The sequence below is a fragment of the Sparus aurata genome, chromosome 5, assembly GCF_900880675.1.
Source record: "Sparus aurata chromosome 5, fSpaAur1.1, whole genome shotgun sequence".
In the NCBI taxonomy this organism is placed as follows: Eukaryota; Metazoa; Chordata; class Actinopteri; order Spariformes; family Sparidae; genus Sparus; species Sparus aurata.
Window position 1 is genome coordinate 2,009,217 of NC_044191.1, and position 25,883 is coordinate 2,035,099.

At 38.9% G+C, this 25,883-nt stretch overlaps 1 protein-coding gene across 6 annotated transcripts; it reads right to left on the reverse strand.

Moving 5' to 3' along the window:
• Positions 1-115: 115 nt before the first annotated feature.
• Positions 116-25,176, reverse strand: golga1 (golgin A1). 6 transcript variants are annotated; one of them, XM_030417350.1, is made up of 24 exons: positions 24,974-25,176; positions 22,419-22,719; positions 18,534-18,624; positions 16,197-16,271; positions 14,998-15,095; positions 14,878-14,910; positions 13,831-13,959; positions 13,077-13,246; positions 12,770-12,860; positions 12,537-12,620; positions 11,339-11,464; positions 10,332-10,427; positions 9,921-10,016; positions 9,557-9,652; positions 8,555-8,695; positions 8,305-8,379; positions 7,816-7,905; positions 7,399-7,501; positions 6,721-6,881; positions 6,112-6,270; positions 5,899-5,958; positions 4,168-4,392; positions 3,945-4,031; positions 116-3,120 (listed from the first exon to the last, which is right to left on the reverse strand). In XM_030417350.1, exons 2-24 carry the CDS (start codon positions 22,545-22,547, stop codon positions 3,040-3,042), a joined length of 2,496 nt encoding a protein of 831 aa, XP_030273210.1. In that variant the 5' UTR covers positions 22,548-22,719; positions 24,974-25,176; the 3' UTR covers positions 116-3,039. The 6 variants fall into 6 exon arrangements, with proteins under 6 accessions (XP_030273210.1, XP_030273207.1, XP_030273209.1 ...); XM_030417347.1 differs by having other exon boundaries at positions 12,749-12,860; XM_030417349.1 differs by having other exon boundaries at positions 12,749-12,860; positions 24,912-25,176.
• Between the last annotated feature and the right edge of the window lie 707 nt (positions 25,177-25,883).

The following is a 25,883-nucleotide window of genomic DNA, read 5'->3' on the forward strand; positions in this document are numbered from 1 at the left end:
CTATAGAATAAATAAAATTAGACATGTTTAATATTAGCATTGCACTATGTATAAAATAACATGGGATAATAAAGGAACATTAATTTAAATATGCAGGATTTGGAGCCAGAAGGCATGCTTTTATCATTTCGGATTTATTAATGAAGGAAACCATTGTAGTGGCAGCAATTGTTAAATCATGAAAAGCAAAAGACAGAAAAGCTGTTGATTGTACAGTTGTGTTCCAGGGTTTAACAGAATCAGTTCAGTTAAAAAGTGCGAGACGGCATGATATCCATCAGTCTGTTACCTGTCATTAGTAACACTAGATGATGACAATTCTGCATTCAAATATGTACTCCTGCATCCCAATATTCAAATAATGTAATCGGCACACACTATGTCACACACCATAAAAACAACAATCTGACCTAAAATGCAGTTTTCTTTTCTGTTACTGATAATCATAGTCAGACAGCAACCACATGTATTTCTGCTTCATACTGTATGTATACCTCTGGAATGAATACAAGTGCTGAATCCCTCAACTTCAGAAATGAAAAGGACTGTGGAGACTGCTTTAGGGATTGAACTTTAGGCATGCAGATTCCCTGGAATCTGGACTTCCCTCTGATGTAAAAATAAACCACCATGTTGTGAGTGACATCACTCAGAAGAAGGGGACAGAGATGGTCAGTGGGACTGAGTGACAAGCCAAGGCAGAAACATGATTAGGTTCAGGTCTATGATGATGATTTTGATAAATACTGCAAAATGGTCACATCAAATCATTTACAGCCACTGATTTATAAAGTTATCAATGCATACAGTATGAACATATTTCTATATATAAATAGACATGTGGAATGTACTTTTATTTACATTAGCAAAGGCAGGTAAAGGTAGAGCACGTCTTCTAGTCATCTTTTACATAGCATTCACTTACTTCACCACACTGTTACCCAAATGGAAAACCAAATGATGACTAAATGATTCATATTGATGTTAATGGACAATGTGTGTGTGTGTGTAGATACTGGATCAGCGGTGTCAGCCAATTTGTCCATCCAGTAGAAACAATTAAAAGAGATTTTCTTTTTTCATGGTTCTGAGCCTCCATGCAGAGCACTTCTAAGCTGATCCCACAACAAGCTCTACTAGTCAAATGATTTGACTGTGTGTGGTTTAGGATGGGGCCATAGTTTATTAAGTCTTTGCCAATCCAGGTAACAGGAAATGGACACGGGGGCAAGGTCTTCCATAGAAATGTTAACAGTCACAGCCATGCTGTTAGGATTTAACACTCATTTAGATGAGCGGTCAAACTACAGCATGGCCAATATCAGTACATATGTTTATGTAGGTTGGTAGATAAGAAGAAGTTGCAGTGCAGAAACACCAAAGATACACTATGTTTTCAGTATTTTAAAAACAGAACAGTGTCCCTCTTAAACAGTTGTCCACAAGGGAGGACTTACAGATTTATTTTTACACTGTGATAGCTTCTTCTCAGTAAAGATCTTGGTCCAAATTATTTATCAACCAGATTTAAGGGGTCCATATCCAAAATGTTCACTAAATATCAAAATATTGTAAGATTTTTCACTGTGTATCAACTATATTGTAGTGCTTGTATGGACCTCAACAGTCAGTACCAGCCAGGCTCAGATCTTCTTGGAATGGTGACTTCAATGATACAATATGAATAAATATGATGATAATATAATTGAAGTCTGGTTGAGATTGACACCTGACTTCAATGTCAATAATGACTAATTACTAAGCATCAATTATATATTGTAAAATGTCAATATTCTCATTTCTCATGAAGTTATGGAATTGGAGGGACAGAAATGGAGTGTATCATTCTTTCTTTAAATATTCATCTGTTAAACCAAAATCAGAAAATGAAAAAACAATGTGTTATTTCATTATTGGTTTATGAATCTGATACAAAAAAATATGTTTTGTATTTTCTTACTTCCATTTTATGCTGAGACCAAAAAAGGGAACTGAAACGAGTCAGGGTCTGAACTTGATTTTGATATTCATCACATTATATTATAGGAAATATGTTTTTTTTCATTTCCTGATTTTGGTTTCCCTATTGAATATTAAAAGAAGGAATGATACACAGACTGAAATGCCAGCCTGGATTCACATCCCTGGAAGATGGAGGAGACAAAGACATTTCTTTAAATTCTACCATGATTGTATTTCAATGGATAATAAAGAAAACAAATTTACGGCTATTCCATTAAATAAATAGTTGACGTTCTAGTACAAATTCAGAAAAAAAGGGCCTGCAAATTCCACATGTAGGCAAATTTAGATCCTTCAACACAAATATGAATCATTTATGTCCATTTAGCAGGAATCATTTAATAATTTCACACTGATATTGAAACCAAATCAACTTCGGTATCCCGTTCAGGTCATTAAATTACACATATTAATTAAGCAGCCCTCTGTGATTTAAAATTAAATAGTAGCAAAGTGACAGGCTAAAAGGTCCCTTTGCAATCAAAGCCTGGACCACTTGTCCATTAAGGTCACATTGCTTTTTGTTCCAACACAATCTGGATAAAACATTAGGCAGTTCCTAAAATAACAGTCAAGTCAGTCTGTTATCTCTTTTCTGATGTTTTGTCTTGTTTTCTTTCATGCTAACTCAGTTTTTCATGTTTTCATGGACTAGAAAATACCAGATCTGTATCATATGTCAGGGAAGACAAATGAGACTTGAGACACTTACAACTCCATTGTGAATGATGTGTCTGTCAGTTTACACTCTATAACATCTGGTCAAAAGTCCATCTGCCTTAACCATTGACAAGAAACAACTGATTATGAATAGGTCTTAATCCCACAAACATACTGTGCAGTCCTCTGTCCCCACAGAGCAGACAAAACTCATACGGACAGAACTGTGGGAGAATGTTCAAAGTTTAAAGCTAGAGTCATGCTCAGTGATGGGAGCCTCAGAGGAAGGACTCTCTCCTCAAGGAAGTCTTTCATTAGCTCCTCTCTCTCCATCGCTTCAGCTCTTTGTGCTGCTCATCAGCTCCAGTGAGTCACAGTGCCTGAGACTGAAGGCCTGATGATACCCTTAGGAGAAGGCTTGGATCCAAACCAGGACATCTAGAACACAAAACACACCATTCACGTGGTTGGTTTACAATAAAACAAGCTTAAATGTATACAGTATATACTGTCAATCAAAATACTGGGGTCATTTAGAATTGTTCTTATTTTTGAAAAAAAAGCACATTTTTTAAAATGAGCATATCATTAAATTGATCAGAAACACAGCCCTGACATTATTGATTAAGTAAATAACTATTTTAGCAGATTTTTAATTTTAATGGAATATCTACATAGGTCTACAGAGGACAATATTCAGCAAGCATCACTCCTGAGAAGCTCCTCACTGCATCAGTTAGGGTTTCAATAACTTGTTTCCAGCTGGCTCTTACCTATTTGCTTAGTTAAATCCAGGTGGTGACATATTTTTGGCCAGGCAGTGTGTACAAGAGTAATTTCATTCTAAAGACACATTGGGCCTAATACATCATTTTCATATTATTCAATCCCAACTGGACCACTCATGAATTTCAATCATACCTTAGAGATGTTTCCAAATGATGACAATAAAATGTGGCAAGTTCTCTTTGATGACATGTTTGTATGTATTCAATTAAGAATTTATCTGTCTGCAAAGGTGGTCCTTGCCGAAAACTCATTATGAGCCATAATGGCAAGTGGAAAAGTGATTTTTTTTCACTCCGATCACAGTAACACACTTCACTTTGATATAAATCATAAAACATTGAGAAACAAAGCTTTAGTAGCCTTTTTATTTTTCTACTGACAAGTCCAAGATGTCTAAAGTCATTGTCCTTTTGCAATGAAGTGTGTTTGAGGCTGAAGACAAATAATACAGTGACTGTTGATGAAACACCAACCTTGTACTCCAGAGTTTGTTTCAACATGTCCTCTTCCTCCCGAGTGAAGTTCAGCAGCACAGATACAGCTCGTATTAGCTGGAATGCCTGACAGAGTGAAACAAAAGATTCAGACTGGGTGTGAGGCAGAGCCTAGGGTCAGTCACTGAGTCAATACAAATCAGGCAGACCCACAGTTTTACACACAAAAGCCTTCCTTAAAGTACTTTTTTAGTCTACTTACCTCAGCCTCTCTGGATGACATGAACTTAAGCACAACATGTTTGAGATACTCAAAGTTGATTTCTCGTTTGTCGTTGAGGTCTGAGGTGTTGGTCACTGTGGGGTTGGAGGTTGGTGGGCTGGGGTTGGATACTGGAGGCAGATCTGGACAAAACCTCTCTTGTTTTTCTGCTCGGATTTCTGGCAACTTCTCCTTCCCTTCAGCTTCTGGCTCAGGCTTTAGCTTCTATAGAGCATAAAGTAGGAAACATGAATAAAAATATTAATTTAGAATTGAACTAAGTGAGCACAACATCAATCAAGTTCGTAATGTTAAGAGAGCACTTAATTAACATTACAACTTTTTTAAAATGATTTTCAAGTAGATAGTCATTATGATAGTGTTGTGGACTGTATTGTACAGAGGTAGCAGAATAACACAAATAATGAAATTAATCAACAAGGTAAAATGTATGCAATTAATTAAACAGCTCTTTCATCGAGTGAGAACAGTTCGCTTTGTCTAATTTCATACTCCATTTCATATTACTTCACATTTAGCTTGTGCAAGTTTCTATTTTTCAGAATTTTCTTGCCAATCAAATCATGTGCATCTAAAAGATGTATTTATGTTGGCATGACTTCAGCAGGTTTAAGTGGACTTTTTTTTAATGAATAGTTGCTTTGGTTTGACATCAAGCCTGAGGCAGAAGAGAGAAAAATAATACCAGCAAGCTCCAGATTGAGGCAGACAACATGAACCACTTTGCTGAATCGAATAACTTAATTCAGTTCAGAGATTTGTAGTAACTGACTATTGTGGTCTATTCTATAAATGCATGGATGTTAAATTTTCTTGGCTGATTCCATTGTTTTTTTCATTTTCTGCTTAGCAACACGTGAGTTTAGCAACAGGTCAATATTCAAATCCACTTCAGTATGTCCACCAGTTGGTTTATGGTAAGAGGGAGAATCACATGTGATAATAAATATGTTGGTTACCTGTTAAAATGCCCATGCAATTTGAATATGTTGGCACAACAAAACAGGAGTTAAAGACGAGAAAGACTCAGTTAGTATGGGTGTTATTTTTGTAACCATGATGATAATTAAATGTGAACTATTTTGTTGCAATGTTGTTGGCTGATTGTAGTAATCTATAATTAACACGTCTGTATAGATTGGTTGTGAATATGCTAGAACACAGGCTGAGGAAGGGCATCTTGCCAAAAATGGATTTCCCATGATGCACTGAGCTCCTCTCTCTTCATCTGTACACATTCATGTCTCAGTAATGCATGTTACTGACTTGGCTTCTTCCCCTGAGTCTCTGAGCTCTCTGGTCTTGCAGGTTCCCATGGATGGTCGTTGGCCCTGCTGCTGCGGTTCTGCTTGACTATTATATTATATCATTAACATCCTCAATATTATTATCATTATTATCATTATTATACTTTTAGTATTATTAATATTAATATCTCAATCTGTAAAGCTGTTATTAATGCTGTGTCCGCTGTATGCCCCCTCCTCCAGTCTCTCCAACTGCTTCTCCCCCCTCTCGCCCTCCCTCCTTTTCTCTCTCCTTCTCTCTCTCACTCTCACTGTAAATACAATAAACAACTTGTATGGTTTGGACCTCATTAATTTGGAACATTTTTTTGGTGTGAACTGGCGCCATACAAAAAAAGATTGATTTATTGATATTGTCAGAACAAAATAAACAGTAAATATATGTAGAGATTCACTGTCTGACCAGTTCCTTCTGCAGCGTCCTCTTCAGTTCTGCCAGTCTTTGTTGCAGCTGCTTGATGGTCTGCAAAACAACGTCAATGTGTTTTAGGTGTGGTGCTTGGTCTATTGTGGGTATTCACTATGTATCTGCAGAGTGAATTTCATTGGACGTGGTGCTGATATTTTTCAATTGAAGCTAGGAGAACAACAGAATGGGAGTATAAAGGTAGCTGACCCTGTTCTTGTCACTGAGCTGCTGCTCCAGCTCTCTGTTGACCTTCTGAATGTGATCCAGATCATCCACAGTCACGCTGCCATTATGATTCTCCTCACACACTGCAGGGCTGTGAAGCTGTTCTGTCAGGGTCTCTACCTCCACCTCCAAGTATGAGATCTGGGCAACACATTCCAAACCACACTGACCATTTAGTCACATTTGAATTGTGGCATGAGTTGAAATGTATCTCTTTGGACAAACTGTAGCAGAAAAAGGTAATAAGATATGATAAAATCAGGATATAAACCAGATAACAGCAAAACTGATGGTGACACAAAGAGACAATAAATACATGTGTTACCAGTAAAACACCTAAACCAATGAAAATGAACAAATGAAAGTGAAGTCTTAAGCTTGATCTCTAGGTCAATAATGAGCAAGACATGAAAGATTAGTGACTTGCTGACCTGTGGTTAGTGTTGAATAAAGCAGTAACTACAGAAGAAACATTTGAATGACTGTAAAAACCTACACAATTCATTCATTATGCTTGCTGCATCAATAATGTATGAAACATGTAAGGTCATGTGTGCATGTAGGTATTTCTGACTGTGCGGTGGTACTGACCCGCGCCTGGCAGCTGTCTAGCTGCTGTGTCTGACTCAGCAGCTCCTCCTTCAGGCTCATCAGCTGGGAGTCTTTGTCTTGCTCCATCTGCTCCATCTGGGCTCGCTGCTGCTTCAGCTCCTCCTGAAGCTGGACCAGTGATGCCTGCCGACATTGGACCTCTGCAACACACACTTGCACATTTGATTGTTTTCTTGCGGAAATGTTGTACAGTAGGAGATTAACAAAAATCAACCACTTCATGAAAAGGAGTAATATTTGTGTTTTTTAAATAAAACACAATACAGAATTGTTTTTAACTAACACATTCTGCAAGGCTACCGAAAACCCAATAAAGCCATTATTGTGGCTTCTCCCTGTAAAAAGGGTTGATCAATATGTATTCTCAAACTATATATTCATGCATATTTACATGGAATGTGCTCAATAAGGCACCCACCCAACAAAAATCTTAATAAATTAAAAATATAATTAAATGGAACATCTCCTCTAACAGTGATGGACCGCACTGCATGGATTACATCTGAGTTTTAATAAAAATGGTACGCCAATATGTAGTCTAAATCTAGTACACCATTCAAACAACCTACACTTGCACAAAGATTAATTACATCAAAACTAATATAATGATTGTGTGTGTGTGTGTGTGTGTGTGTGTGTGTGTGTGTGTGTCTCTACCGTTCTGGAGAGTTTTGATGTCCTCCTCTCTCAGTGTTAGCTTCTCTGTGACTGTGGACACTTCCTGCTGTGAGCTCTGTAGAGATGTGTTCAGCTCTCCAACCTGAAACAAATCAAGTTAAACACAGTACACGCTGTTAAAATAAAGTTATTGTAGTTATTGTTCATCCTTGAGTCACAGTGGACATTAGTACCAAATTTGACGAAATGATCTCAAGGTGTTCTTAAAATATCATGTTCACAACAATGGGATGGACGTACAGACGGACAGACTGACAACCCAAAACCATAATGCCTTCAGCCACCGCTGTTGCTTGCACAGAGGCATAAAAAATGTATATGTGTGTGTAACACATGTCAGCTGTTGCCTTTATATTTGTGAATATTAAATGATGTGTGACATGTACGTCCACTCACCTGTGTTTGCAGCTCCTCCTTCTGTTGTCTGGTTTCTTCTAGAGCTTTGGCAATTTCCAAGCTCACTGTCTGCCGGTTATTCAGCTCCACCTGAAGGCAAACATCAAGAAAAAGGCAAGAGTGAAGACTGAAACGACAAACATTTTCTTTTAGGATCTTTAGATGTCCATATTTGGATTGAATCTGACAAGTTTGGCGGCTGTTCAGTACAAAGTCCATAGCTTTGCTGCTTCACAGTCTTTGCAGCTGTATTGCAGTATGTGAAGAATACAACTGGATCAAATGTGTCAGGTCATGTTTTTAGTGTCTGATCATCTGATTTTCATTCTTTCCTTTATACAATGACACTTTCATATTACATCTATTATCTATTAAATGTTTCTATTTAAGATTCTGAATATCTGTATCACTGAGTTCCCAGATTAAAAGGCAGACAAATGTTTTTTTGTGCAATTAAAAAAAAACCTAGTGTGGTGTTGTTGTTCTTACCTGGCACTGCTCCAGCTCTCCTGTCAGCTGCTTCAGAGTGGAGTTTGCTTCTCCTATCTGCTTGTCCAGATCAGCCTGGCACACAAGAAGTATTAGTCAAGACGGAGCACACAGTGCAAACAGTCTTAACTGCAAAAAATACGTTTATATTAACGACTGCCCAAGTAACTCATGTGTAACACAAAAATACTGCATAGCGTTACAGAGTACAAATAAATCTTTGAAAAAAGTAAGTGGGAGCAAAACATACCACCCTGTCCTGCAGCATCTGTCTTTCTGTCTGTAAAGAGGTGATGCTGTCCTCCAGCCTGCTGGCCTTCTCCTGACTCTGCTGCTCCAACAAAGATACCTGCTGATCCAGAAACGCCTTCTCTGCACTCCACTCTCCTTGCTGAGCCAAACACACAAAAACACATAGTTCAACATATGTAGTCAAAAACAAACTTAAACATGATCTCATCCACACTGAAATCATAGCTTGTACTCAAAAACAAATTGATGACAAAACCTGAATAGAGTGCAATTCAGGTTCATAAAAGCAACATATCTTTCTTTTTTTAGCTTAGTGTTAGAACTGTCTACACACTGTGGATGAACATCTTATGATATCCGTCAATATGCATATTGTGACTACACATTCACAGCTGCTGTTACATTTTAATCAGACTGTGCAAGTATCCCCAAAAGTGAATATGGTAATTTCCTGATCAATAACCACTGAGATACGTATTAGATATCATGGCAATAAAAAGGTGCCATCATTGCTGTCTGCCACGGTGTCATTCTTGATACCACCACCTGATGACACCAAAGTAAATAGTTTTAAAATCACGCACACTGTGGGTTAGTATTTTCAGCATTCTATGACCATTTGTTGAGTCATGAAATGCAGAGCAGGAGAATTAATTGTTCATTTTATTCTATTTCATATAAATAATTTAGACACAGGGACATTTTTGTTCTGCAATTACCACATTCTAAGTGTTAGGAGCAATGGACAGCCACTGTGCAGCAATCCTCTGTCCAATAATTGATACAGGAGTGCATCCACAGATCATATTCTATTTTTATAAGGAAAGCTCTACTGGGCCATTTCCCCCAGCTGGCTGAGAAGTCTGCGTTACAAGCCGGAGTGTCTTCCAACTAGAAGTTTATAGGATGAGATGAAAGTCTGTCCACTCGAAGAGGGAAATGCCAAGCCTATTGCAGTCTCAAAGCTCAATTTGTGCTCTGAAATGATAGCAGTACTCACCAGTTTATCCATGTGCTGTTGTTTCTCTGTGATCTGCTGCTCTGCACTCTTCAGTCTCTCATTACTGTCAAGGACCTTCTGCTCCAGATTAGCTATCTGAAAAAGAAAATAATAGAATGATTGATTGTAACTACACTTCCACACTGTGAGAAACAACACCAGCAGAAATCCATTTATTTCCCATTAAGGTGAGGAGCCAGATATAATGGAGTTAGCCAGAATGTCCTTGCCATGTCCTAATAATGAACTGTAGTCAGGTGTCACCAGAAAGTCAATACTGTCTGATTCCTAAGTCTCCAGAACTATGTTATTTTGTTAATGAAGAATCTTGGTTAGTCTTGCCCTAATGTGGCTGTTTGCTTACTTGTGTGTCTGTTCTTTCTTTGTAGGCTCTGGAGGAGTCATCTTTGTGTCGGAGAAGGGTTTGCAGCTCAGTGATGCTGCAGCTCATTCTGGATACCTGAGGGCAGACACGAGAGAGACAATCTGAGGGGTGTCCTGTGACGCCTCCAATAAGAATTACACAATACAATTTAGGCTGTTCTAAGTCTGAAAGTAAAAAGTTCATTAAAATCAAAATGACCAGATGTTCAATGACAGAAGTCATGTTCATGGAAATGGGAGGAAATAAAGTAGCACTCTTTTTATTCGCCTGAAAGCTGCAACCGTAAAATTAGGTAATATCTCTGCAGTTCTATTTATTCCATTTAGTGGAAAATGATAACAGATGAAGAGACCACACATCAGGGTTTAGGGAATAGATGCACTGGTCTACCTGTGCTTCCAGAGAGCTGACAGTATCAGCATGGTTTGTCCGAACCACTAGCAGCTCTGCTCTGGTTTCTTCCAGACTTTGCTCCAAGCTGGACTTCTGAAAAGGCAACAATAGCACTGATAAATATGAGGTTTATCTTTTATATGCTTGGGCAGGGTAATAATGAAATACATATAAAAGGTAAGCTTAATATCATGTTAACATGTTGTATGTTTTTAAACCCTACATATGTACCACAGACTGATCAGATGAAAAAATGGATGAAAGTTTCAACAGTATAAAAAGACTGACAACATACAGATAACAAAACAACAATAAAATCCAAAATCTAATCTAATGAATATGTCGTAATGATGTAAAAATGTTCCTTTACATCAACACTGTTTATAAGCACATCGTACCTAACATAACATACATAATGCTAGTTTGCTATCATTACATAAATACACCTATAAAAATTACAACTGGGGTCTTTGCAGTTTCATTTAGGCTATGAGTGTATCGGGAATTTAGTCAATTTCATTGCATCTCATTGAATTGCAATTGTTAATAATTTGGTAACAGGTCCAAGCCCTGAAATGACCGAATTACAGAAGTTTGGCATGTACATACTACTGTACATACAACCCCAAAACCAAAAAGGCTGGTATGCTGTGTAAACCATAAATAATGTGATAATTTGTCAATCCTATTTGACTTCTCACCACTTCGTCAAGCACATGATTCTTGAAAGGATATCACTACATGGGCTCAGGAACAATTCATAAAGCTGCTGTCAATAAACTAAGTTCATTTGGAAATGACTGGATTTATATTCATTTACCTTTAATACAGTGTCACAAATGTTTTGAATTTGGGTTGAATATCATTGTTCAGAGAGCTGTCCTGCATGTTTTCTGATATACATTTTTAGACATTCTTATAAATCATAGAGCTGAATGAGTTTTTCAGTGTCTGCCAGCAGTTACTGCCACATCAGATAAAGCCCTGCTCTAGATGTTCGTCACCTCCTGGAGAAGCTCCTGCAGATGCTCGTCCTGGCTAAGATTCCCCTGCAGTCGTCTCTCAAGAGAAGTCACTTTTTTCTGAAGGTCCATTAACAAGCGCTCCTTGTCCTCCTCTGTTACAGCAGCCTGAAGATATTAAGACAAGACATGAAACAGGCTTTCAATGCTGGCAACTGGAAACCTGTATTATATATGTTGTTCTTCTGAACAACTGTAAAGATATTCAACCAAGTTGAAGAAAACATATTCTGTAATATTCGGTTATCCTCCATTGATGTCCTGATTGCCTCAGAGGAATAATGAAACTCCCTGAATTCCTCTGCCTTGAATAAATTCTCATTCTGAATTATTTGATACTTTGAAGGGTTACACAAGACTGGACTAGATAACGCTTGCTCACTGTTGTAGAGGTTGTACATTATATTATTACTGATGTCTTGTACTAGGGATAGTCAATTCCTATATCAAAATTTCAACTATTCAACTATAGTTCAAATGTGGGAAAAATTCAAACTCTGTCTACAAGCACATCAGACTGTTTAAATTTATTTACACTACTCCAGGCAGGATGCACTGTGACCCTGGTCTACTGGATACCCTACTGTTCAGGAAACTAGAACAGTCACAGCGATAAGGACACCTGGCTGATGTCAGATAGAGGTAAATAGTAATGTACAATCACAAAAGTAACGGCCAGGCCACATATCCTGTGTGAGTAGCATGTGTACATGGCTGTACATCTTGCTTTTCATTTGGGCACCAAAATAAAAAGGTTAGAGCTGCTGTACAGACCACGTGAGCAGCCCAGGTTTCACTAGTGCCACCTAGACACCATGACACATAGAGATCTTTTCTGGATGAGGTGTGCAGTTCACTCAAGAATTTGAAAAGAAACGTATGGAAGTAGAACTTGGATTTTACACCACCTATGGCAAAATTATTCATAAATGCAAAGGTTTAGAGGAATAATGCTGAACTACAACTAAGTTGAGGAACTATCTATTCTTTAAGTCTTTATTTATTTGAAAAAGGTTTCTTTTATGCGAGAGCCCCTGTGATGTTAAATGACCCCCTCAAATCATTCACAATTTGGTCAATCTTAGATTTCTGTTGCAAAATATTACAATACATGTATTATAAAATGTAATACATTTTACACTGTAAACATGGAGAAGCCCCAGTCTGATTACATTCTCACCTTTTGTTGCTGCAACTTCAGGGCATCATTTTCTGTCTGTAATTCCTGCAGGGACCTCTCTAACGTTGACACCATACTCTGTGACTGAAAAACAAACAATTCACAAACTCACTTAAGTCAAAGAATTTTTGCCTTGACAAATTGTTTATGAACGAAAAGCTTTTAATAACTTTGGCAAAGAAGTAGTAGAGTATAGCGTGTTCAGGACTGACTTTCTGAAAGTCTTCAGAGACCTGTTGGATGACTGACTGCAGTTCTTGGCATTTTCCCTCCAGCTCACTGATTTTCTTATCTGCCTCTTCTCTGAGCAGCAGCAGTTCCTCTCTGCACAAAAATCACAGCGCAAAAACAAATGGGGGCTTTTAGAGTAGGGTGTATTGAGCTCTTTTAGAGATTTGTTTTCAATTTGAAAATTCAACTGTGATTTTTTCCCCAAGCTCACAATAACAGTATCATATCATAAACCTACAATTTAATATCACATCACGCTAAATAAAGAGCAGAAAGTCACATACTGCTGCCTGTTGCATTCCTTCTTACCGCTCTATTTCAAAGTCAGAGTTGAGTCTGCAGCTCTCCTCATGCTGCTGTTCCAGGGCCTTGAGTTTCCCCCGAGTTTCAGACAGCCCTCGCTTTGCCATCTGAAATTCTGCCTCCTTCTGCTGGAACTCCCGCTCCTGTTTGCTCAGCTGCTCCTCCTTCTTCAGCAGCTGATAGACATAAATAGAAAATAAATTATGATCAAACATACCATGCACTGGAGCAATAATATCGGCTGATAACAGTGTATCAGGGATATACTGGGATCTACCTATGTGATGCCCGACATGCAACAATATGAAAACTTATTTACAGAGATTATGATGCAGAAAAAGATACTTGGGGGGTGCTATTTATGACACAAGTGTTTGCTCACCACATTTAGGAATTACTACAAATAATGTGTGTGTATGTTGGCCAAAATGTCAATATTGAAATTATTTTCTTCCTAATATCAGAATCGGCCCCAAAAATCGAGGATCGGTCAGGCTGGACCATGCACTAAAGATGTGCGACTATGAACCCTGATGAAATCAAATCAAACCTCAACAAACAAAGTATCTCTAATCACAATCAGTTTACTCTCCTGTCCTGCGGCTCACAGACTGCAAGAAGTGTAGTTCCTCAAGTGACCACAAATCCTTTTGGTTCATCTCCAATTTTAAATCTAATTACAAAATAACAAAAGGATGGTGTAGACTGCATCGCTGTTTTTAAGTTGCAAATCCAACCATCCAGCTCCACACGTACGCACCATGTGTTTAACTTTAGCGAGCTCTTGTTGCTGAAAGCCCTCCAATTCATCCAGGTCATCCCTTTTCTGGAAGAGTGCTAAGCTTTGCTCCATCATCTCCTCAAGCCGGACTGACAGGGCAGCCTTCTCCTAAACAAACACAGCAGTTATATTATGCCAGTGTACACATGCATGTGTGTGCTTTCACACTTTTCTTTTGCCAAATTAATCAGCAGAAATATTATGTAGCCTATACATTGCTTACAGCCTTGACAGGACTTTGAAAACAGTTCGCAATCAGTTGATATCTTTTGAATTCAGGCAAAAATCATACTGTATATCTAAAGCCAAAAAAGCCTGTGGTTAGTCCGCTTTGCTTAACCTCTACAACTAAACAACTCCTGAGTTCAAATGGAACCGGACGGAGACTCTCCTTTTCAGGAAGTCTCAGTCTGAATTTTTATTCTGCGCCAGACCACAATAGCCAACTTTTACAGAAAGTGCAAAACTAACTAAAAAAGAACAGGAATTTTGGTTGAACTAGTTAGGTGTGAAAGCACACAATCTGAGACACACACTGTTTTAGAACTCCCTGATCATTCTATGTTAGGCGAGGCAAAAAGGGTTGCCGTGTAGGGTACTGTATGAAGTTACTGCTAATACAAACTGAACATTTCCTACTGTGGAATCTTCACTTTTAAAGCAACAGTTTTTTTAATGACTTTTATTATGCAGTTGGCTAGTGACAGGAAACGCAATGTGTCAGGGAGTAGTTTTATACATTCTGTGGGAGTGGTGGAATAAGAAGGAGCTGTTAGAGCTGCAGGGGACAGGCTGCACTCCTTCAACTTCAATCAATTCGTTTTCACTCATTTACTTTATCAGATTCACCATAAACTTTGGGATTAAATATAACATTTTGCCAAACAAGCACTTTCGCCTTTCACTTTGACAACAAATCCTATACCATCGCCTTGTCGGTCAACTCTCATCATGTGAAGTGAAATGTGACTCCCACATCTCTGTGCTGCAACTCTGCTGCTGACAGAGAGAGATTTAAAGACTTACTTTCTCCACAACAGCCATCTTCTCCATCCATTCCTGCAAAAAAGGTTAGAAAGAGTTATTTATACAATCAATAATCAACAAATCAGGACTGTACAGTAAGTGAGATACACAGGCATTTACCTGATCCTTCTTTTCTAATGCAAAAGCCATCCCCTCTGCCATTTTGGTTCTGCTGGCCTGGTGAGTCTCATTCTGGTCTTGAAGTTTCTTTATGGATGCTGGGCAGTCAAAGTGAGAGAGAAAGAGAGAAAGGGAAAGATGGAAACCATACACAGAGTTTTGTATGTAACCAAAAAGAACAGAAATATTGAATGGCAAAGACAGTGGCACCATTAGTAGCTGTGAAAAGTTAGAGTCTGATTAAGAAGTATGTTCATCCCAGAAGCAAAACAGGCAAAGACAGGCAAAGACAAGCGATGCATGGCAGCTGACAAAAACTAAAACCCAGTTTGTTGAAACTAGCACTGTAACATCTTTGTACGAACAAAGAAAAAAATCCACCCCAAAGTCGAAATCTTTAAAGTCAGCTCGAAGAGGGTAGCTGTGGGGTTAGTAAATTAAATTGAAAAGTGAAATGGCATTGGATCTTTTCTGGCAGCTATGACGGAGCCGGAGTGGGACACAGCAACATCCACTGGACAGTGAGGGTTAGATTGTGATATTTCTTGTGTACAAATCCAAATTTCAGCTAAGCAGAAAAGCCCCCAAAAGAATCAAAATTCATCCTTAGAAATATCGACATGTCATCTTGACTCTTTTGGACCAAGAGTCCAACAGATGTCACAAAAACAATCAAAAATATAAATACGAATCCATCAAAAGAACCAGATATACCAGTTTCTCCACTGGAAGCACTACAGACCAGAATGAACACCATGTTGATATTTAAAAAATGGGTGTGGCACCAAGCATTGCCCCAATGTCATTGTGTACATACTGTCCAGCTGAAAGAAATATGTTCCAATCACATCTTTAGAAGCTGTCCAAAAAAGGAAACTATAAACTAGAATAGCTATGTGAGGCAAATTGAGGAAAGATGCGTACACAAACAAAGTAAAAGACAATGCATACATAATTCTGAAATCAATGTGCTGAACAAATACCAGCGTACAAGATCTAAAGGTGGATTTTTTTTTTGAGATTATAAGGAAAAGGCATTCGGCACTCCCAAAGCAATCATCTGAAGCCCAAAATATTAGCATCTGGAATAAGAAATGATCTTCATGAGAGGAAGTGATGATAACCTAGGTGATGGTTATTACAGCTGACAGACAGATGAGAGAAAGGAAGCTAACTGGGAGGAGAATAGAGGTACGTACAATCCTGATGCTTTTCTAATGCAATTTCAAGCTTGTCCTTGGTCTTCTGCATAATTCGTAGCTGCTCAGCGTAGTCTAGTGTTGGGAAGTAGGTTGATAGGATGGGGTATCAACAGTACATACAGGTATACACACACGCACACCAACACACAACCACACACACAAAACACAAACAAGAAGGAGGAACAGGAAGATGACGGTAAAGAGAGAGGCAGGAGAGAAAGTGAACAAAAGGAGGGGGAGAAAGCAAAAGGGAAAACATGATGAGAAATAATGAAAGGTAAAACTATTAAAGGAGTCATCACCTGGTTTTTTACATATCCAGTCCCTCTTGGATCACTTTGGATCAATTCTTAAAACTTATTAGAAAAAAAAAAAAATCAAACATAGAGCTTGTTCTGACACTTTTTCATACCGCGACTTTCTCGCGCGAGATTATGCGCGAGGTTTTGACCGGTCCGGATGTGCATTGTATTAATATGTAATGAGGCGCGCGTTGATTGGCCGCAGGAAGGACAGCGCAGGAAGGACAGCGCCGGAATGGGGAGCGAGCCTGCATGCACACACGGGCTCCAAAACATAAACGGCCCGCTGTCATGGCGCACACACTAAATGACGAACCTTACGGAATTCAGGCATTTATGTACGAGCCGGAGTCGGAACCGAACGGGAGAGTGAAGAGACAGAGACGGTGGAAGAGACACGTTTACAGCAGGACGTCTCTGAATGGTAAACCTGAGTTTTAATGCTGGCGGTCACGATGTATGGCGTGAAAATGACAGAGAAATAAGCAGATTCGGCGCGCTCACTCAGAAAGTCTGGCTGAGGACGGCTGTGAGCCGATGCTTAATCTGCAAGTAGCCTCCTGTGGTAACGTCACCACAGGAGCTGAGTCAAAATCTCCTGCTTTAGGAACGCGCACTACGCGAAAAAGAGCCAAAGCGAAAAAAATAAGCCACTTTCAAACTCCAGCTTTTCAGGCAGGTTTCAACAGAGGTCCAACACCAATATGCATGATTTAACGAGAGAAATTGCGATTTCCGGGTGATGACTCCTTTAATGATTTTCTTATCTGAGAAAACCATACTGGTTAAAAGGCTGCATGAGAATGTGCCACCTTTAACCTTTCTTAAGGGTGCAAAGTCAAATAAGCCACCCAGAGGAAAGAGGAGTCATTAGACTGAGTAATGGAGGGAAAAGCCCTAAAACTACAAATATGTTAGGATTTGGTCTCATTAAATACACACCCAGCAGACATTTCAACAGCAACACATGATAATATTAACTCTGAGACATTAATGCATCACCATTACCAAGAAAAATGACTTTTACCATGGCAAACACCCTCTGTACTGCATATTTACAACATGAACAGCTTGTTCAGTTTATAGAGAAATCAGTTTACTACTTTAAATTAAAAACAAAAAGAAACGATCCTTCGAGGGAACTGATTTTAAAAGAAATTGTCACGTAAGATGGTTTGGTGAGTAGGGGGCAAAAGAGGAATAGTATTTTTTCAGTTGTCACAGCATCACATTTAACATGAAATTGATATAGTGATGCTTAACAAATGTAATTTCTGATAAGTTGCCATCATCATACTGCAAGACTGACTCACTCAGGATTAGAATCTGGATCTATGGTAAAGACGGCGTTCACAAACTGAACAGAACTAAAAGTGATGCAGTCAGGTTTGTGTATTGTTTTTTTGGTTGTGTCACAGGAACATGAAAGCCCAGAAATGTCACTGCTTAGTCACACACAGAACTGAGAAGATGTAATCAAATTACTATAAATCTCGCATTTGCATATCCAAGCGTACAAACTGTTTCCTAACAGGATCTAGTCATATCCCTCTGACAAAGACATGGTCTCAACAGTTCTTGCCAGTCTCATAGACTGTAGGGTTAAAATTTTCACTACAAAGACCAGTATTAAATCTGATATTATTTTTGTTGTGTTTGTAATTTTGTCTAGACAGTTCTTTTAGATGGGTATTTCAGATAGTTAGTCCTGTGCGGTCAGACAGATATCTGTATCAATTGTGTCAGGGTCTGGCAGTTTTAAACCAGCACTCTTGTATTTGTTGCAGGTGTGACTGTAGTTTGTACAGGAAAAAAGAGGCAAAGTAAACTTTTTTTGTAAAACTTGAAAAAAAAACAACACACACAATCTGAGCTTGGCCCTGTGCGTTGCTTTGAAAGGAGTAGGCTCCTAATTGATAATTTATAACACCATTAACAAGCTGCACTTCGGTTCAAATTTCTCTGACCTTTGGGACTGACAGCTACAGGCTGAATCACTCCACCTGCGAAACCTCAGTGTGAACCATCTTACCTGATAGCTTGGCCTCCAGCTTGCGGATCTGATCATTCCTTCTGAGGAGTTGGGCGGGAAGGTCGTCCCTGGAGCTGCTGCCATCAGAAGCCTACACACACACACACACACATACACACACACACACACACACACACACACACACACACACACACACACACACACACACACACACACACACACACACACACACACACAAAACACAGCATTAGGTAGGACAGATTGGGCATTAAGGAGGTTAATGATGCTAGCTAACCAGGAATCTCTATTTGAGAACCTAACTACATAATAAGTAAGTAAAGTAATCAACAGCCTTATTTTTGTTTATTGCTGAAGATATTGCATTGTTTATAGGAAGTTCGCTGTAAGATTTTAGAACAGCCTGCTGAACTATTGTTCAGTATTATACTGATGGTGTTCATGTAGAGAAACAATAACATTGACAAATGGTCAATTTGATATTTCAAATGGACCTGAATCAAATGTACTACAAAGCAAAGTGCAAGATTTCTCACACTTTGTTCTCGTTAATTAAGTACATGTCTAGTTCACCAAACACTATTTAACTTTTGTTAAATCTCAGCTGTTGACATTTGGGAAACATTGGTTTTATCAACTTAAAATTGGAAAATTTACAGTAATGATCCGATCAATGTATGTTATCTAGCTATGTTTGTCATTGCTAATGTTTTTCTTTAACAGATGCTGTTGCACTAGTGCAACAGATTTTTTTAGCGATACCAGTTTCTGAAATGCCCCTGATACTTGGATCTGATACTGGATTGGAACTTGGTATTGGTCGATACACATAGTTCAGGCTTCAGAACCTGTACCAAAAGGAAAAGGGTGGTATCGGTACATTTCTAATGATATGTCAGTGGCGTTTACTAGGGAGCTGAAGAAATAATACAATTATTTGAAATAGACCTAGGAGGTAAAGTCGTCACTAGTTGGGATCATGCAAATGAGCTTAATACATTTTGGCACTCAGTAAAACTCAGTGAGTACTAAGTACATTGTCACATGTCACATATCAGCTGGTGGTATTGCTACTCAGTGACTTCACTAAATAATTTAGCCAGATGCAACTGAGATGGCTCTACAGTCTCAGGAGTCTTGCTTCCCCTGTGAGGGATTGCAGTGAACAGAGCTTTACCACAGGAATAGATTTCCTTTACAAACCATGAAACAAACATTTCTATTGAAAACAATTAGGGAACTCATAATGATTTCCAGTGCATGCAGTGGAGAACCCACTATAAAATGAGCAGCCACAAGCAAAAAGAGGACAAAATTCAGCAACTAAACTGAGATTAAGTCAGCTGTGAGTGTTTTCTGTTGTGACTTCAGGTTACACTGGTCGGTTCAGACATGGGATCCTAATCATGCAGTCAATACAATAGAAACCAAAGCACAGTCAACAAGTTATCCCTATTCTACGCTGAGGACAGTCACACCCAGGCCTGTTAACTTGAACTGCCTGAGTGGTGACTATTTCAAAAGCCAGCCAAAGTTCCATTCATAGAACAGGACTTTTCTGTCACCTTCCAAACCTAATTTAGAGTGGTATGTGGTACACCTATAGAGAGGTGAATGTAGTTGATTGAGAGGTGGTCACTGGACCAGGCTTGTTGACACTCTCTTTTCGCTCTATAGGTGGAAGAGAAAAGGATTAAATGTTTCCAGATGTTAAAATGTTGCATTACATTGTGAGCGGGCAGAATGACAGCCTCAATTTAGCACTCTCCGTGTGGTGCCCGGTCTTGGTGGGTTATGTCCCCAGCCCTGCCAGTCTCAGAACGGGACCACTCCCTCTGTGTTTTGTGTGTGTGTGTGTGTGTGTGTGTGTAGGTGGGATGTTTTATGAATGCATTCATGAACTTCCACTCATGTTTTGTTTTTTGTTTTTTTTCCTTGCTATTGTGGATGTTGCTGCTGTTGTTTTTGTTTCTGTTTGTTAACTTTGTTGTACTGTATACGTAAAATAAATTATAAAGTTTGTGGAAAAGAAAAAGAGTGGTATGTGTGTAGTTTATTGAAGAAAATGAAAAGAAATTCAATGAATGAACAAGTAGAAAGTAAAATCTAGCACTATCCGTAAAAAGACCAATTCAGAGAACACTGCGACTTCCTTGACAGGATTAATCAAATTTCCTTTCTTTCTATTTTGACCATTAGTACTGAAAAGAGAAACTGCAGACACTCAGTTTGTGATTTAAATTAATTATCTCATTATGTAGCTGTTTATGACCACAGCCATCAGCATCATCAGGAGCTGCCAGGGTATCTCTGATGTTTAGACAACTGGCCTAAATATCACAGTATTGCTGTAAGGTGGTGTGCAAACATTTGAGGTGCTTCGTTTTCACCATCAGTATGTTCTGCCTATGTTAGGCCAAAAACAGATCTGATAACAACTGCCCATCATCGACTATTATTGCAGGCCTGAGTACATAGTGACAGTGACAAGTCAAGCATTTTTTTTTTAAAATAATGTCCAAAGTGGAATTGTATAATTTCCTTTGCAGCACTTGAACTAATAGCTAAGCTAAGAACAAAACCTTTTAATTTTTTGGATTTGGATGTTAAACAACCATTTTGTTTTTCCAATTTTTAATCCATTTGTCCACAAATTAAGATGTGAAGATCATGAATCGTGAATCATCAATTTGATTTTGAACCACATGTCTGACAGTTTCATCAGTACATTTTATGATTTCACAATGTCCACCATCACATTCACTTTTCTGAGCCATGACTATTCAGTATTCCTTACACATAATTACACAAGTACTCATAACTACATTATTACATTAGTACTAAGCAGTAAGGGGTTAGATTACTCCCAATTTAGAACTTTGCAAGTGTGCAGCAGAGAATTAGAATCTAAATCTAGAATCTAGAATCTAAATTAAGGTCAAACTTGTGACTGGATCTTGCATGGTTGTGACACTATCACAGTTACAAAAATCTCACAGGCATGCAGACAGACACATTGCATCCGGTAAAGTACCAAAACTGCGTCTGTTGTTGATCCTGTTACAATAGGTGTTTCCAGAAACGCACTGTGTTTTATGACACACACAGACTTCTACTTTAGTACACTGTTACATCGACTACAACTGCGACCACTACAATCAGGGTATCTGCTGGTTTCAGCAAGTTAAATTTACAACCTTTTTAAGACCTTTTGATTGTCACTTGGGATGGAATTTAAGACAGATATTGGGTGGTGGCGATACCAATACCGATGTTTGGAAGCAAGTAAATTCTGATATCCAATACATCGGTCTATATCATATATAGGCTATTTAATATTGGCTGAATGTGGATATGAAATACCTATGATAAAATCATGTCATGATCCCATAAAACCGACCCTGATAAATAAAAACTTGAATATTTGAGTGTAACTGTGAAATGCCAGAGGCCCACTTCATCCAACCGAAGGAGATCTGTGAATAAATAGAATTCAAGACTTTTTCCAGGTCTGCGGGGACCCTGACTACAGCAAATTACAGATGGGAATTTGATATCCAGGAATTTATACTACAGACACTACCGCTGACTACAACTATAACTAATTTGCTACCTCTTTGCACATTGACCATACACAGTCTAGCCATAAATCAGGTTTTGACCTGGTCTTTCTTGATTTATTCAACTTTCTTGATTTGTATCAGTTTATTACTCAACTACTTTCAAGTACACTGACCCAAAAATATTGATTTACGCTGATAAGTTTGTTGTCTCCATTTGTTACTGACAAAAACAAATGGAATAAAATGTAAGAACAATGGTTGATTATGCACCATTGATTGGGTAAACAATTTAGAAAAGCAAACATCAAACTAGTGACTGGAGATGATTTTACAGAGCACTCACAAAGTCATCCCCCGAGTCAGCCCCCACTGAGGTGATGGATTCCTTGCTGATGGTGCGCGGGATACGAACACCACTCCGAGGTGCTGTGGCTGCCTCTTCTGCTATCTTCTTCTTCAATTTGGCAAACATGTCTGTCTTTTCACTGACTCCTTTTGAGTGCAATTCCCAGTATCTGGTAAGCAAGCAAGTTCACTCGCTGCATGGAGTTTATGGCTCCTTGTTCTGATGACTGAAACAGAGCCACGTCCTTATGCAGTACCACTCAAGACAAGTTTGAACTGGTGATTCCATTCTGCTACATCTAGGAAAGAAAAGAAACAGTTATCAAAATTGGAAGATTGACATTGCCTAGTTCCGCAAGGTTTGGTTTTTGTAATACTGAAGAATTTCAACCATGTATATTTTCAGCTGCTGATGCATCATCTAGAGATCCAGAGTCTCGCCTATCTTTCCATGTCAAAGCCACAGTTCCCAGCAAAAATAGGTCTGCTGATAGTCATATTGACATCTTACCACCATTTTAAGACCGTTTTAGTGTCTATATCTGTAGACTATGTCACAGACATGAAAAAAGTACAAGACATCAGGTGGAAGGCAGTAGTTTTCCATTGTGCTCTCTCTCTCTCTCTCATTCACTCTCTCTGAAAGATTGTAAACAAAAATGTTGTTACATCCTCAAAGGATGCTCCTGAAACGAGAACACTGCTTAAAAGTGGAAAAACTGTGGCTCGGTAATTTTATGGTCTGATCAGAATACTGCTGTGGGTTGCTGGCAAATATTCACTGATTCTGCATGTTCCATATTTCAATGCCCAGTAAGGGCTGTCAAGAAATCAGTCAGTTTTTCCCTCACCCATGAAAAGGCAACCATTTCAAATGTCAGTACATCCGAAATAGCAGTGATGGCAGTAGTTATGTTCAGAATGCAACCAAAAGTTTTAGCAATACTGTTTCTCGTAATAACAGACTCACAAATTCAAACAGAGTGTACTTCCTCAGCAGCAAAAGCACAGGACACCAACAGGTTTGACAGGTAAAGAGTTAAGGTTAGCAGGAAAAGGGTGAAAAACTAGCATAGCTCAAAATCACTACTGCAGATGTAATATCTGCATCTACATCTGGATCAACTGTGAAACAAACCACCTGGTTACTAAATCAGAAATAGAACTGAAATGCAACAGTACGTCATTTTCTCCCTTCTCGATGAACCAAACTTCAAGTGTGAAAGCACCCAGGTATAGAGGTATATGTGTAGCACTGCATATGGGATACATATTGCCACACCTCTGTCCAAATTGGATCTGACAGAGAACCAGAGGAAACACTGTGGTAGCAACTTGTCAATAAAGATAGTAACTTCAAAGAGTTTTTTTTTTTTTTACTGCCATTAGTACATGGCATATTATAAGTTTTGACTCTTGGCAATCATAAACAGTTACTACACACCGATCAGCCACAACTTTAAAACCCCCTACTTAATATTGTGCCGGTTACCCTTGTGCAGCCAAGACAGGTCTGACCTGTCATGGCACTGAGACATTCATAGTGGATCCTTTGGGTCCTGTATGTTGGGAGGTGGAGCCTCCATAGATCGGACAGATTCGGATCTGGTGGATTGTGGGGGCCAGTCAATAGCGTTGGGCTTTTCGTGTTTCTCAAGCCAGTGCTGAGCAATTTTTGTGGTGTGTCAGCGCACACTGTCTTGCTGCTGGGCCACAGCCATCAAGGAGTGCCATGCTATGAGAGGGTGTACTTGATCCACAACGATGTTTGGGTGTTTGGTGTGTCAAGTGGCGTCCACATGAATGCCGGGTCCAAAGTTTACCAGCAGAAGATTTCATTGTAACTAGATGATCTGTGTTACCCACATCACCTGTCTGAGGTTTTAATATTGTGACTGATCTTTGTAGACTGTGTAAGGCTTAAAAGCATCTTCAGCCGCTCCAGAGTAATCTAATCCAGATTTAATTAAGTGCTGTTTTATCTGGACTTGGTCTAATGTGCTCTAGATTTATCTGCAATCTACATGTAAAAAAAAAAGCTGTGAAATATTAATTTTTGCATTTCCACAAATGAAATAAAGGTTTTCACATATCTGAAACTGTGTCAAAGACTCTCTGGCTTCACTGGGAAAATGCAAAATTTAGACCAGTCAACCTATATGTGCAATGTTTTAGGTCTAGACCTGGTCTAATGTGGTCTACATTTGGGAAATAAACAAGGAGATATCCCTCTAAGCACTTTTACAATTAGGGTTTTTATAAATTTGAGAGAGGGTTTCACACAGCGTGAAGGCTTTCCCTAAGTATCTGCCAGGCTTTGACAACAGCAAGAGGTGCAAAAACAGAGGACTGGTCGCTGAACAATGTAAGCAAAGTGTCTTCAAATGTTCCCCTTGACTGCCGAAACGGAAGAAACTTCAGCGTTTAGTCAGCCTACATGTTTTGACAGACAGCTAGCTCACCTAGCCACAACAATGAGAGTTAACGTTACCACCAGCGGCTGTTGTTAGCTGTCGTTAGCTTGCTCGTTCACTGAAGACGTCTTCCTCTTACCATATAAACTTCGATAAAAAAATATTAGTTCGTGGCGTTTTCAGGTGCTCAATGGCTGTACGTTTCGCCGTATCCACTCAAAGAATAGCTGTCGTTGTGACAGTCGATATCAACTCGCAGGGAGCTGTCTCGTCTGTCAAGCTAGTTACTGCTAGTTGGTAAGCTACACGTAATCATCATCCCAACACAGATGACTGCAGACGTCACGGCTGTGCCTCTGTTCATTGGTCGGGAGAACTGAGCGGTGTTGGTACGTAGCTGGCAACATGCGCCGCCTACAGACACGAAAGGTACTAGCAGCAGTTTCACACTGGATCGTCGGCTGCTCATTGGTTTCTGTTTATTACAATAATTAAAAAGCCACATGTATAAACACTGAATGAAAACGTTTGCTGAAACACATTTGAAATGCCTGCGAAAAGCTCCGAGCTGCAGTGAATGCCTGCTGTATGGACTGGCCAAGAAATCTCTGCTTTCCCCTGCTCACAGCGACTCTGGACAGCTTGGCGGACTATTTCTTTTTAGTTATTATGCAAAACACTTTTCAGTGAACTGAAAGCTGAAAATTATTATTATTATTTGTTTCATTGCCTGTTGAAATGGGTTTATGTTTTACTCCTGAGGTGATAAATTACACCTATATGAAAGCTGAGGTGAACATTATGTTCTTCACCTGATAATCTTAAGCGAAAACCTTTGAATGTTCTATCACATTATAATATTATAGTGAAAAATCTAACCGCCGAACAAATTTAGGTTACTTTAAGAGCTATGTGGTACTGTGATGAGAAAAAACATTTGGCTTATTTTCAAGCATTTGTACATTTGCTGTATAATTCTCTCAGTCCCATTATGTCACATCCTAAAACGTGAAATGCTGACCGGAGAGTGGCAAGCACAAAGAGCTGCA